This window comes from Phocoena phocoena, chromosome 7, assembly GCF_963924675.1.
Source record: "Phocoena phocoena chromosome 7, mPhoPho1.1, whole genome shotgun sequence".
NCBI lineage: Eukaryota > Metazoa > Chordata > Mammalia > Artiodactyla > Phocoenidae > Phocoena > Phocoena phocoena.
Window position 1 is genome coordinate 64,553,088 of NC_089225.1, and position 13,850 is coordinate 64,566,937.

General features: G+C 37.5%; 1 protein-coding gene across 1 annotated transcript in view; it reads left to right on the top strand.

Annotated features, from left to right (window-relative positions):
- The first annotated feature begins 5,061 nt into the window (after positions 1-5,061).
- The window catches only part of DNAJC10 (DnaJ heat shock protein family (Hsp40) member C10), a 59,840-nt gene continuing 51,051 nt past the window's right edge, over positions 5,062-13,850 (top strand). The window contains exons 1-5 of the mRNA XM_065880258.1: positions 5,062-5,250; positions 5,812-5,862; positions 6,756-7,105; positions 8,910-9,072; positions 11,048-11,098. Coding sequence (XP_065736330.1) covers positions 6,902-7,105; positions 8,910-9,072; positions 11,048-11,098 — 418 coding nt within the window. The 5' untranslated portion in view covers positions 5,062-5,250; positions 5,812-5,862; positions 6,756-6,901. The remainder of the gene's footprint in view (positions 5,251-5,811; positions 5,863-6,755; positions 7,106-8,909; positions 9,073-11,047; positions 11,099-13,850) is intronic.

Sequence of the window (13,850 nt, forward strand, 5' to 3'; positions counted from 1 at the left end):
ATGTCAGCTTGAAAGAATTCCAAATAGTCAAATCTAGAACAACTTGGGCATCTAAATAAATAATAATAATGGATTTTAACCCTTTAAACAAAATAAGAATCCATGAATCCATAACATAAATTAACGAATAAATTGAAAGTTTGAGGAGCGACAGGATATTCATAGGGTTTTGAAGTATCTCCCCACAAAGCACTTCTTAATTACAAAGAGAAAAAATGTAACTTTACAGTGGAAAGGCCTCACAGAAACCTCTTTAATCAAACGATCCAATTTAACACTACCAATAACGGGACAAATCAAGATTTGGGACCACATCATAATATGCAATGAAAACAACATAATGTCACTTCTACTAGATTCCCGACAAAGATGCATAACCTAAATCTGATCATGAGGAAACATCAGACAAACCAAAAAAGGGAGACATCTATAAAATAACTGGCCTGGGGCTTCCCTGGTGGCGCAGTGGTTGAGAGACCGCCTGCCGATGCAGGGGACACGAGTTCGTGCCCCGGTCCGGGAAGATCCCACATGCCGCGGAGCGGCTGGGCCCGTGAGCCGTGGCCGCTGAGCCTGCGCATACGGAGCCTGTGCTCCGCAACGGGAGAGGCCACAACAGTGATAGGCCCGCGTACCGCAAAAAAAAAATAAATAAATAACTAGCCTGTACTCTTTACAAGTATCAAGATATTGAAAGTCAAGGAAAAACTGAAGAACTGTTTCTAACTGAAGGAGCTAAGGAGTTATGACAACTAAATGAAACACGTCGTTCTGCGCTGGATCCTACAAGGACATAATTGGGACAAATTGCAAAGCCTACAAGGGATATGAGGATTAGATAGTAGATTAGATGGTAATAATGTATCAGTGTTAATTCTCTGATGATTGTGTTGTGGGTATATAGGAGAATGTCTTTGTAAAAAATACACACCATAGTTTTGGGAAACAATGGGAAAACATGTCAGCAACTTACTCTCAAATGGTTGAGGAAAACAAAGAAACTTTGAAATTTTTTGTAACATTGAGATTGTTCCCAAATTTTTTAAAGTAAAATCATAACAATAACAATGATGATGATGATATTCCACTAAAACTGGCTGTGACTTTTTATTGCTCTTAGGAAAAGAGACAAGAATCCCTAAAATGAACTACAAGACTTTGCATGATCTTGTCCCTGTGTACTTTACCAGGGTCATCCTGCTGACTCTCTCTCTCCTTTAGGCTCACTGCATTCTGTTCTTTTTGATCCTCAATCAACCCATGGACTATTCAAGTACAAAGACCATGCACTTGCTCTTCCCTTTGCCTAAAACATTCTCTAATTCCTTGCCCATATACATTAAATTTCTTTTTTATTTTATTTATTTTGGTAATACCTTTTCAAACACTTTGCTCCCCAAAGGTCAGTTCTCCATTATTTACCCTCACAGCACTATATATTTTCCCTTCATAATTATAGACTTGCTTGAATAAAAGATTAATGTGTCCTCCATTATCCTACTTCTTTGGGGCAGAGTTATAACTTTGCTCACCACTTTACCCCAAGGACCTAGCCCAGAGGACAATAAACAATGTTAATGAATAAATGAACTGTTGATGATCAGTCCATTCACTTGGGCCCTTGACTCTCTCCTATACCTGCAGCCTCCCTCTCTTTTTTGGCTCCTAACCAGCTTTTAAACTTGTTCAAGTCTTTTCAAGCCTAAAGCATTTCCTCTCTTGAATCCACATCCTCCTTGAATTGCAATAAGTTTACCTGCCTCTCTCTTCATCCAAACTTTCAGTAGATTCCTATTGACTTACAATTTCCATTTCCTCAGCTCCCATCCAATCTCCAGTCCACTGCAATCTGGCTTCCACCCCTATCACCCACTAAAATTGTGCTTTCTGTGATGGCTATAACCTAACTGCCAGACCCAGTTAACAAGTTTTAGTCAGTATCTTACCTGAATCATTCTCATTAACTTCCTTCATGTTCAGTTGTTTTTGAATATATCTAATCACCTCATTTTTGACTCCTTGATGAGCTCTTCTTTTTCAGATCACTTCTCAAATTAACTTGTTTTATTCCAAAAAAATGTATTTAGTACCTACCATATGCCAAGAAGAACTGGCATAACTGACAGTAACTAAAGCAAATAAAAATTCCTGTCTTCGTGGAGCTTACATTCTTTTTATTAAAATTAAGGTAGAATTCACTGGCAGCATTATATTAGTTTCAGGTGTACAACATAATGATTGATATTTCTATATATTGTGAAATGATTGCCACAATAAGAATTTTACAGAAGTTTATTCTTGTGATAAGAACTTTTAAGATCTACTCTTCTAGCAATCAAATACCCAATACAGTATTATTCACTATAGTCACCCTGCTGTACATTACATCTTCAGGACTTATTTATTTTATAACTGGAGGTTTGCACCTTTTGACTCCTTCCCGCATTTCACCAACCCTCCTACCCCCAGCCTCAGGCAACCACCAATCTGTACTCTGTATCTATGCAGAGCTTGGTTTTTTATTTTGGGGTTTTTTTAGAATGCACATATAAGTGAGATCATACAGTATTTGTCCTTCTCCGCCAACTTATTACTCTTAGCATAATGCCCTCAAAGACCGTTCATGTTGTCGCAAATGGCAATATTTCATTCTTTTTTATGGCTGAATAATATTCCACTATATACATAATTTTCTTATCTATTCATCCTTCAGTGGACATTTAGGCTCTTTCCATATCTTAGCTATTGTAAATAATGTTGCAGTGAACATATTGATGCATATGTCATTTCTAATTAGTGTTTTCATCTTATTCTGATAAATACCCAGAAGCAGAATTGCTGGATCGCATGGTAGTTCTATTTTTAGCTTTTTGAGGAACCTCGGTACTGGTTTCCGTAGTGGCTATACCAATCTAGATTCCCACGAACAGTGCACAAGGGTTCCTTTTTCTCCATGTCCACTCCAGCATTTGTTATCTCTTATCTTTATAACAATAGTCATTCTAACAGGTGTGAGGTGTTGTCTCATTGTGGCTTTGATTTGCATTTCCCTGATGGTTATGTAATAGGGAAGAACCATTGTATTCTATTACAAGTTAATCACTAAAGGAATGTTGCCTATAAGCTTAAATTACACATAATGCCCATCTCTGGGAACCCTGCCTCCCAGGTAACTAGCATTAAGGTAAAATACCTTTGTAGAGCTCACAGGAAACATCCTGACCAGGCCCACCTGTGAATGACTGCAAGGAAGAAATTAACACATCCCCTCTGGAGGTTGACCAGAACCAGGAAATGTTTGACTTTACTCCCTCCCCTTTTAGTATAAAAGAAGGCTGAATTCTAACTCAGGCAAGATGGTTTTTTGGGACACAGGTCTGCAATGTTCTTGGTCTGCTGCCTTTCTGAATAAAGTTGCTCTTCCTTGCCCCCAAAACTGGTCTCTTGATTTATTGGCCTGTCATGCAGCGAGCAGTATGACCCTGCTGTGTATCTTTATTTGGACATAATCTAGGGAACTTGAAATAGATATATCCAAATCAGAATCCTTTATCTTCTCCCTAAACAGATCTTCATTCCGTGAGTGGTACTCAGCCACCTAAACCAGAAGTTAACCCTAGATCCTTTCTCTCTTTTATCTCCCACAACCAACTAATCACCTTTTCTTGCCAAATTTACTCTTTCTGTAACATTCTCCTAACTGTTCTCCCTTTCTCTAGTCATGGTCCCTTTGTATTCACTCTCCAATAGCTACCAGAATGATCTAAAATACAATCTCAGTCCCTTACTTAAAAGCTTTACGCTTTGATTACCTAAAAGGTAGTCTATGTCTTCATCATGGCATAAAACCCACTGTAATCTTGGCCCCTGCTTGATTCTCCAGTTTTCTTTTTTGCTCTTCAATTTACTCTAAAGATTTTCGTGGCTCACAGGGTGACATAATGATTAACATTGCAGTCTCTGGAGCCAGGCTGCTCAGGTGTGAATCTCAGCTCTATCGTATATTCACCTTGGTTTCCTCAACTGTGAAATGGATATGTTAATAGTCCCTGTCATATGATTACTTGGAGGACTGAATTACATGTGTGCTTAGACCAGTTCCTGGCACTTATTAGCTACTATTACATTAGGCTGCTTCTAATATTTCTGCCTTTGCTCTGACTACTTTCTCTTCTTTCGGGCAATATATTAGTTTAGCTATGGATCCTACGTGGTCATCGTTTTTTAACAAGCTGACATTTGATTTACTACACGTGAAATTGTTACCAGTTACAACTTATATTAGGGTTGATGTCATAAGCCAGCATCCTCTTCATCAGGATGTTTTCTCTTTTGATGGTTGCAAATGCAGCTACTTCCATTGTTCTAGTTACATTTCTGCAGATCAAAAATGCAGTTTCTATACCACATCATTTAGATGTAAATGTGGGAGAGAGGAGTATGGATAACTCTCCAGTTTCCAGCTTGGATGACTAGGAAGTCAGGCAATACTGTAGAATGCTCAAAGGTTTGTCACCCACACGCTCATAAATATTTTTATTTCTTCCAAATTTCCTACTGCCTCTTCAGCCCTCTAGACCGACACTGCTATCAATGTCACTTAAGTTAAATTCCCCTTTCTGCCCCACCCACCCAACGACCAGAAAAATCCTCTACAGCTGTGCCTTTCCCTTTAAGAAGAACAGGGTCACAGGGAAATTGCACGCCTAAACCCGCCCTCCGGGGGAGCGGGGGAATTGGTCCCGTCACCACAGCAACGGGAGCAGAAGGGGGCGGACTATGTCGCCCAGCTTCCGGTCCGCAGCGTGAGCCAGCCGCGAGGGTGCGGCGGCGCGGGCTTTGTGGGTATTGCGTGTTCTTCGGCTCCGGATTGAAGCCGGAGCCGGAGCCGGATTCCGCGCAAACGGCCACGTCAACCTAAACCTACACCGCCCTCCCCACCCCACTGCGCCCGCAGATCCTGAGACGAGTCCTCCCAAGCAGCGTCCTCCACGCCTTTCCCACAATGCCCCGCGCCAGGCCCCGCCCTGCCTCGCCTAGGAGGCGGCCGCGCGAGCAGCCGAGCCGAACCGGCCGCTCGTCGCTGCCGGTGCGGCTGGTTGCTCCTACCACATCTCGGGCCCTGCGGGCTAGCGGTCAGAAGTGCGTGCTTCCTTACCGCACGCACAGCTTGTGTTTGGCCTAGTGGGGTCCGCCGCCAGGGATTGAGGATGGGGAAGTAGCTGCAGGAGACGACCTTGCAGCACCGAGGTGGGCATGGGCGGGGGAACGGGGCTCTGCTGGAGCTGGCGGCGGCCTGGGCCCTCCGGGAAGGGAGGGGCTAAATGCCTGTGCACCGGAATCTCCCCTCCTTTTCGCTCTCGAGGCTGGTTTATTGTGTTCTGGCTTCCAGTCTTCTTCCTTTCTACCTAAACCGCCATTCCTCCACCCAGCAATTCCCCACTTTTTGCTCCAATTTCTCACTTTACCCTCAGTTATCCAGGTTCCTTTCTCCCTAATCCAACCTGAGATTTCACACACCAGCAACACTTGACAGCCTCTTTCACCCAGTGTCTCCATCTTTCCCCTCTCCCCGCAACCCATCCTGGAGTGGTGGCAGCGAGGAGTTAGTGTTGCATTTACCTGCAGCTTCCACCTGTCCCCGCAGCTCGGCGCGCAGCCTCAGGCACGCCCACGCTGTCTGAGAACCACCGCTAGGCAGGGAAAAAACATCGCTTGTCTAAAAGTGGTGTTTGAGAATATATTCTCTATTCTAAACGTTTTTTTTTTAGTCTGGATGTTTATTAATCTCCATCACTCTATTTTACAAAGGGTTTTCTGGTGGCGTGAAAAGGATTAGAAATGAACCAAAACCATTCACAGGTAAGGAAAAAAAAATTAAATAGGCATTTAAGATTAAATGAAGAAAGGAGGAACTGAGGATGTTAGGAAGGTTAGATTTTTCGAAGCATTATGACATGTTTGGAACTATTGATAAAGTATACAAGTTTACATGTGATCTGATTTTATTTTTACCCTACACAGGTGAGCGTGTCTAAATAACTGATTCCTTTTCTCCTTTTGTTTCTTTTTCTATTTTTATTGATGCCAAATGTAAACTTTGCAGTACAATTACTGTTAACTTGCAGTTATTAGTCTTCTAGTTTATAAAATAGTAACTACTTAGGTATAACGTAAGCACCTTCTGAGAAAATTCAGGGGAAAAAATGTCCGACTATGTAAGTTGTTACAGCAATATAAATTCACTGCTATTCTTGGACGGTTTATATGAAAAATACCCTCTAGAAGGATCTGTTGCTTCTTTCTAGTACCCCCAAAGGGTATTTCCTACAAGTGAAATTTGATTGAAATGAAAACTGAATAGCCTTAAAGGGGTGAAGAAATAACCAAAAAGGAAGCACATCAAAAGAGGCAAGCTTAAGCTGGGTAGAAGATGGAAGGAAATAGCTTTCCCCCCATTCTCCCCCCTTGTGTTCTGGTGCTGATAGAGCAAGTTGCTGCACTTGTTTGTTCGTAAAGAGTTCTAGGTAGCTGCCACCTCACTAGCTACCTTTTACCTTTATCTGCTACCTTGAGTGATCTCACGAATCTGGCTACCCAGATAACGGAAGCAGTGGAGGGGGCCCCCAAAGAACAGAGCCTGATTTGTCATTTACTGGAGATTTTATTGCTGGCCATGTTATTTAGTAAATAGCGTTAATGATGTGTTTGGTTTTTTATTAATGTATTTCAACTACCTGATTTTCTCTCTTTAGATTAACATTTTGGGAAAAAATTCATGATACCTGTTTCACCTTTGGAGTAATGTGGACAGAAGTTCTCAGATTTGCATATTACATCAACCGGAACCAGTGGCATTATCTTAATGTTCACTTGAGTCAGAACTTGGACAAGGAAAACAATGGGAGTCTGGTTAAATAAAGATGACTATCTCAGAGACTTGAAAAGGGTCATGCTCTGTTTTCTAATAGTGTATATGGCCATTTTAGTGGGTACAGATCAGGATTTTTACAGTTTACTTGGTGTATCCAAAACTGCAAGCAGTAGGGAAATAAGACAGGCTTTCAAGAAATTGGCATTGAAGCTACATCCTGATAAAAACCCGGTAGGTAAAAATTTCTTTTTAAACATATCTAATTAATGTGTTTTAGTAAATTTTGGTATGTATTTAAATTATTTTAAAAATTATTTTAAATAAGCGCTCAAAATGCTTAAGAACAATCACGTCAAAAATCATAATTCAACTTCTGTACTAAAAACAGAAGAAGCAAAATGTTCTAAGTTCAGAATAGTGTAAAGGAATGTCAGTACCAAAAATACAGTTCTCTCTTAATTTGAAAACTAATTTCCAAGTTATATTACAGATGTTAATCACAAAGCAGTAGATTTCCTAGTAAAGTAGTTTAAAATCAAGTATTTTAGAACAGTAACAAAAATTATTTCCTTAGAACTTAGAGGGTATGTTGCTAAAAATGGCAGTAATAGCTAGTAATAGTATGCTTCAACTTTAACTATTTTCTCCCATGTGCAAGTCTAAGAACAGAGTCAGAAAGTATTATAAATTAAAACTTGGGAGCAGCCAAATCCAGTTAATTCCAATCATAAATATTTGAATATGTATTCTATGATGTAATCCTTCAAAACTGTATTAGTTATTAAGGTATTTTTATAATTTATCTCATTCATTTTTTCTTAATGAGATTTGATACTCATCAAGGAGAAAGATTTAATTATATCTAGATAGAATTTTTTTTTACTGTTAATTTCAGTAACTGCAGTTTTGTTTTGTTTTTTTTACTATTTTTATTTATTTTTTATGTTTTATTTTTGGCCTCACCACGGATTCAGTCCCTGACCAGGGATGGAACCCCGGCCACTGCAGTGAAAGCCTAGAATCCTAACCACTAGGCTACCAGGGAAGTCCCTAGATAGAATTTTAAATAGGATTATTTTATTTTGATTACATAAAGCTGAGCAATAGAATCAGTATTTCTCTAAAACTCTTGTTAATTGGTAATCGTTTCTTGAGATCTACATTGTATTTTTAGGGTTTTCATTTTTTCAGATTTTTCTTTAAAATTTCAGAATGTTATTTCAAGTTTCTACATGAAAGATGGTAGGCCACTTACAACGAAGTATTATTTAGATGAAAACATTCTTCAAAAAACAATTCTATGAAACAGTAACAAATGAAACGTATTAATCCACTTTTGAGTTGTTACTCTGATATTAGTCCTTATGTCATTATCTGATAGATTGGAGTACATAACTTTTTTTTACTTAAAGTACTGAGTTTTGCCTCAAATAGAAAAATAACCTACAAATTTCTTTGTGGTTGTTTTAAGGGTAACACATAATATTTATAATATTGTTTCCAAGGGTTCATTAGTTTTTTCTGTTGCATCTCTTACAAGTAGTGATTTATATTTGATGACCACCTCTATCAACCTTTTGAAGCATCAATTCTCATTTCTATTACTTTTGGGGTTTTTTTTTTTTGTTTTTTTTTTTTGTTTGTTTGTTTGTTTTTTTACGAGGGCCTCTCACTGTTGTGGCCTCTCCCGCTGCAGAGCACAGGCTCCGGAGGCGCAGGCTCAGCGGCCATGGCTCACGGGCCCAGCCGCTACGCGGCATGTGGGATCTTCCTGGACCAGGGCACGAACCCATGTCCCCTGCATCGGCAAGCAGACTCTCAACAGCTGCGCCACCAGGGAAGCCCCTACTTTCGTATTTTTTAAGATTGGAGTTCTTTAGAAATACTTTTTGACTTTTTTATTTCAAAGCATGAGCACCCATTTCATATTGTACTACTCCTCCTTATCTTGGTATCTGTTCACACAGAAATCTCAGGATTAAGTTAAATCGATTGTGTATCTGAAACAAATATTATATCTAATATTTTTTAATAGAATAACCCAGATGCACATAGTGATTTTTTGAAAATAAACAGAGCATATGAAGTACTCAAAGATGAAGATCTGCGGAAAAAGTATGACAAATATGGAGAAAAGGGACTTGCAGATAATCAAGGAGGCCAGTATGAAAGCTGGAATTATTATCGTTATGATTTTGGTAAGATGATATGATATTCCTTATGAAATTATTGTTTATTCGAGTAAATTTAGAAAATTTTGTTTCACCACTTAGCTAATGTATAAACTATTACATAGTTAACATGTGTCCCCTTGACCTTTTTTTAAATTTATTTTATTTTATTTTTGGCTGCGTTGGGTCTTTGTTGCTGCACGTGGGCTTTTCTCTGGTTGCAGCGAGTGGGGGCTACTCTTCGTTGTGGTGTGCAGACTTCTCATTGTGGTGGCTTCTCTTGTTGGGAGCACGGGCTCTAGGCGCGCGGGCTTCAGTAGTTGTGGCACACAGGCTCAGTAGTTGTGGCTCGCAGGCTCTAGACTGCAGGCTCAGTAGTTGTGGCGCATGGGCTTAGTTGTTCTGCGGCATGTGGGGTCTTCCCGGACCAGGGCTCGAACCCATGTCTCCTGCATGGGCAGGCAGATTTTTAACCACTGAGCCACCAGGGAAGCCCCCCCATTGACCTTTTTAATATAACATGAGAGTGGAATTCAAAAGGAAAGTCAAGTAGTATGTAGATATCTGTATAAATATGAAGGTGTTTTGGTCATAATCTTGCTAAATACTTTTAAAATAAGGATTGTTATTTAATTTTTAAAAATATTTATATTAGAAGTTAAATATTGAAGCCTTTCAGTATTTTTAGAGCATCATATTTTCCAAGGAGGATTAAGTTTCCTTTAATAGTGGTCACTTCAGTAGAAATTCCATTCTTCTTAATTAGTAATGATTAATAATGGTTGAAGGTATTGACAGGAATGAGAAATGAGACAAGAGCAGAGAGAGTAAACAAGTTAAAGAGATTGAGGGAGGGGGAAAGTAAATACAGGTGTCAAGCAAAGAGGGAGCATTCCGGTACCCAGTAGTTCTCTTGTGATTGTTTTAAGGGTAACGCATAATATTTACAATCTCTCTTAATTAGCTCAAATGCAGTCAGAGAACTGAAGTATGCTTTTATCTTAGACTAAATAAAATATATGCACTTTATATCTGGAGTATTTGTTTCTCAAGACTGACTTTTCAAAATAGTATTTTCAGGTATAGTCACTATAGCTTAATAGTCTATAACAGGTGTCAGCAATCTATATTTCACAGACTAAGTCCAGCCTGCCACCTGCTTTTGTAAATAAAGTATTATTTATACAGTTTTGTTCATTTATCTACATATTATTTTTCACACTTCAGGGGCAGAGTTGAATAGCTGTGACAGAAACCATATGTCCCACAAAATCTAAAATATTTACTAACCCCTGGTATATATCCGTCACTAATATTTAGATAATTTATGTAGTAATGAGAAACTTTCTCACATTGGTGTTAATTATTATTATAAATAAAATTTATATTTACTTAAGTTTGCTTCTACCTCTTCAACTATTCTAATTATTATAAGACTTTTAGTAATACAAAATATTTTTAAACGATAACACATTAAAAAAAACATGCAGTCTGAAAGTGAATGAGGTCTGTAATCTAGTTAACAGTAATGTACTAGTGCCAATTTCCTGGTTTGGATATTGTACTAAAATTACATAGTATGTCACCATTAGGGGAAGCTGGATGAAAGATAAGTAGGACTCTGAACTGTTTTTACAATTTCCTGCAAGTCTATAATTATTTCAAAATAAAAACTTTTTTTAAAAAACGTATAACAGAAATTTTCTGTGGAGATGACATTGTGTGAATATTGGGAATCCCCACCCCCTGCCACACACAGACACACACACTCCATGACAGTTCATATCAGGAAACTGATGTCTTTTGATACTCTTTAAATGTATCACCAATGGTATTATTACTCTTTGCTTTTCTCTTAGTGTGTTGCATATTCTTCCACTTGGAGATTTAGTATAGCAATATGATTTTTGATGATTGAAACAAAAATAAGTAACATCTTTCATGTGGTAATTTATTTTTATGGTGAAGTTTTAACTATAATTTTATGTACTTTTCAAAATAGGTATTTATGACGATGATCCTGAAATCATAACATTGGATAGAAGAGAATTCGGTAAGTTTGTGGGTATATGATTTTCCAAAGCTAGTTCAAGACCAGTCTCCTAACTAAAATGCTCAAGGACAAATGTATTTAGAAATTTTTAAAATTTTAGCAAGGTAAAATGGTATATACTGTATTTTAAATAATGTTCTATAACCATAGTTGAGGTTTTCACGTAGTTGCTTTTATTGTCGTCATCACCTTTTCTTTCCATTATGTCAGTGAACTTTTATGACATTCTGTGTATTAGCAACAATAATTATTCCTCTCATTTGGCAGTTGAAATGAAACCTTAGAAGAGCTAGCAACATCCTCAACATTCTGTACGTGTGTGTTTGTATATAATTGACACATTTGAAATAATGAACCAATATTTATTCTTTCTATATTTTTTCACATTATTAAAAAGTGTTTATATTTAAGAGTAGTTACGTAAAAAAAAAAGCCTAATACAAAATTGTGTATGCAGTATAATACAAATCATACAAAAGGTATACACATAAATGCATAGAGGATAAAAGCTGGATGAGAACAAAATAAAAATATTAGCACTGATAAAAAGTTCTTAGCAGAATGTGGGGCAGTATACTATTTTTTAAAAAATAGCAGTGAAATGCATAAGTGTGTATACTAAATAAAAGAAGTAAAAATAACACATAGCCCCCATATCAGTTCAGGATATGTTTGTATGCCAGGTGAGCTTCCTGCAAACTTGCAGAAATACTTCTGGTTTTAGAACTTTTATATTTCAGGGTTTTGAATAAGTATGTGGTTATTTTTGGAAGCAGATTTAATTTGATCTGTGATTTGTGTGAAAATGGATATAAAAATATACTTCTGCACTTTGCATTGCATTGTAGAAAACCTAAAAGATTCTTACATTTTCAAATTTGTACACTTGTAATAAAATATTCTTTTCTACTTCAAACCAATATATTTTACCTCAAATCATATTTCAATTTTATTTTGCTATGTTACAGTCTCATTTAATTTAGAAAACTAAAATTGCATACTAGATGCAAAATAGATTTATATAATTTCGCATGTTATCATCATAAACAATGTGTTGCAGTCACTTGTTTCTGTACAGTTCCTTCTAAGCAAGAATTGCATCGGATTCTTACTTTGTATATCATGTTGGCGAGTTCAGGCCTACAAGGTAGCTGTTCAGTACATTATTTTGTTAAAAGTCTTGTAGTGAACACTTGAACAAGCTCTAAGGAAAATGAGTGTCTTCTCTACAGAGGAAATGGAGGATAATTTGATTCATTTGTATTGTTGGTAGACAGAACCGACACCCATGTCACAAGCTTGCAGAATCATAACTTTTTGGACTGTAGTTATATGAACCTGTTGATTTTTCTGTGGTTATTGTCTCTCATCTGCTAGTCAATCAGTAAGTATTTTGTGGTCCTGTGGGGCAGAAAACTTTGGAATTAGAGATAGAATTAGAGAAACTGAGCAAAACCTGCAAGCTGACTAATCCATGAATCCACCCAGAATGAAAGACTTTCCTGATGGTTGTATTGCACATGGGTTCAAACTTTTTCAAATTTGTCATTATAGAGAAAAGGTTAAGAACTGCTAATAATTCATATGGAACTCCAAATAGTAGTTAAGAATTAATTAACAGTCACAAAACCTTAGAGACAGTTTTTCAGAAATAATTAACTGACATTGATAGGTTCGGTGCAAAGTTGCCACTATTCAGTCTGAACTCTAATACTACCCTGTGTATTACTAGGCTAAGACAAGCTGATCCTTAAGTTTTAGCTGAAGAAGCCTAGGGAGGACGATAAATAAGGATGGATAGTTGTATCAACTTGTGCCTATGTAAATATGACATTAGCATACTTGCTTGTGGGTCTCTTTTCATTACCAGTAGCTTCTATTGGTTTGGGTCACTTAATCTGGTCTTTTGTGTAACTAATTATATAAACAATTATGGAGTTATTTTTAAGTTATGTATGTTCTCTTGCTCCAGAGAGAAGTTATATTTTCTTCTGACTAGGGTCACTAACAATCTCAGATCAGCTTTATCCAAACAGAGACTGAAATTATTCAAAAGCTGAGCTTTGTACTTGTACAGGACTGGTCTCCTTCCAGTTCATCTTTATTTTCAGGACCCTTCTCTACATGTGCCCTGAACTCCATCTTTGTCCCTCTAGTCTCATGAATCTATTGAAAGCTCTGCTCAGTTCCTTGCCTATCAACTACCTCCTGGCAAACAGTGCCCCCCTGATTTCTACCTCCTCCCATTCCTGGGCCCTGTAATTCTTCTCTGCATTGGTAACTCTCTGATGCTTTCAACAGAAGTCTTTTGTATTTTGTTCAGTTCTGAAGTTGTAGTGGAAGAGTTAATCCAAATTACATAGTTCACTTTTATCAGGAGTGGAACTCTGAAGTGTTCAGCTATAGTACAGAAGAAAAAATGTGACTAATAAACTTCACTTTGAAGTTCTTATCCTTCCCATTAAACATGATGCATATTATCTTTTTATATGTCACAGAAAAGTATTACGCAGTTATTAAAACAAGTTCTAAATAGTATCTGCAAAAGCAAAGAACATCTTGCACTTAACAGTAGTCATTTTGAGTGGTACCCACACAATACATTCTCCTTTTGAAGACAAGCTCAAGAAATTAAAGAGGAACTCAAAGCACTTCTGCCTCTTTTTACATTTTTCTAGGCTAACAGAAGCTATTAGCTATAATCACATAAATATTAACAGACATTAGTTATAGTTGTATAGTTTAGAAGCTG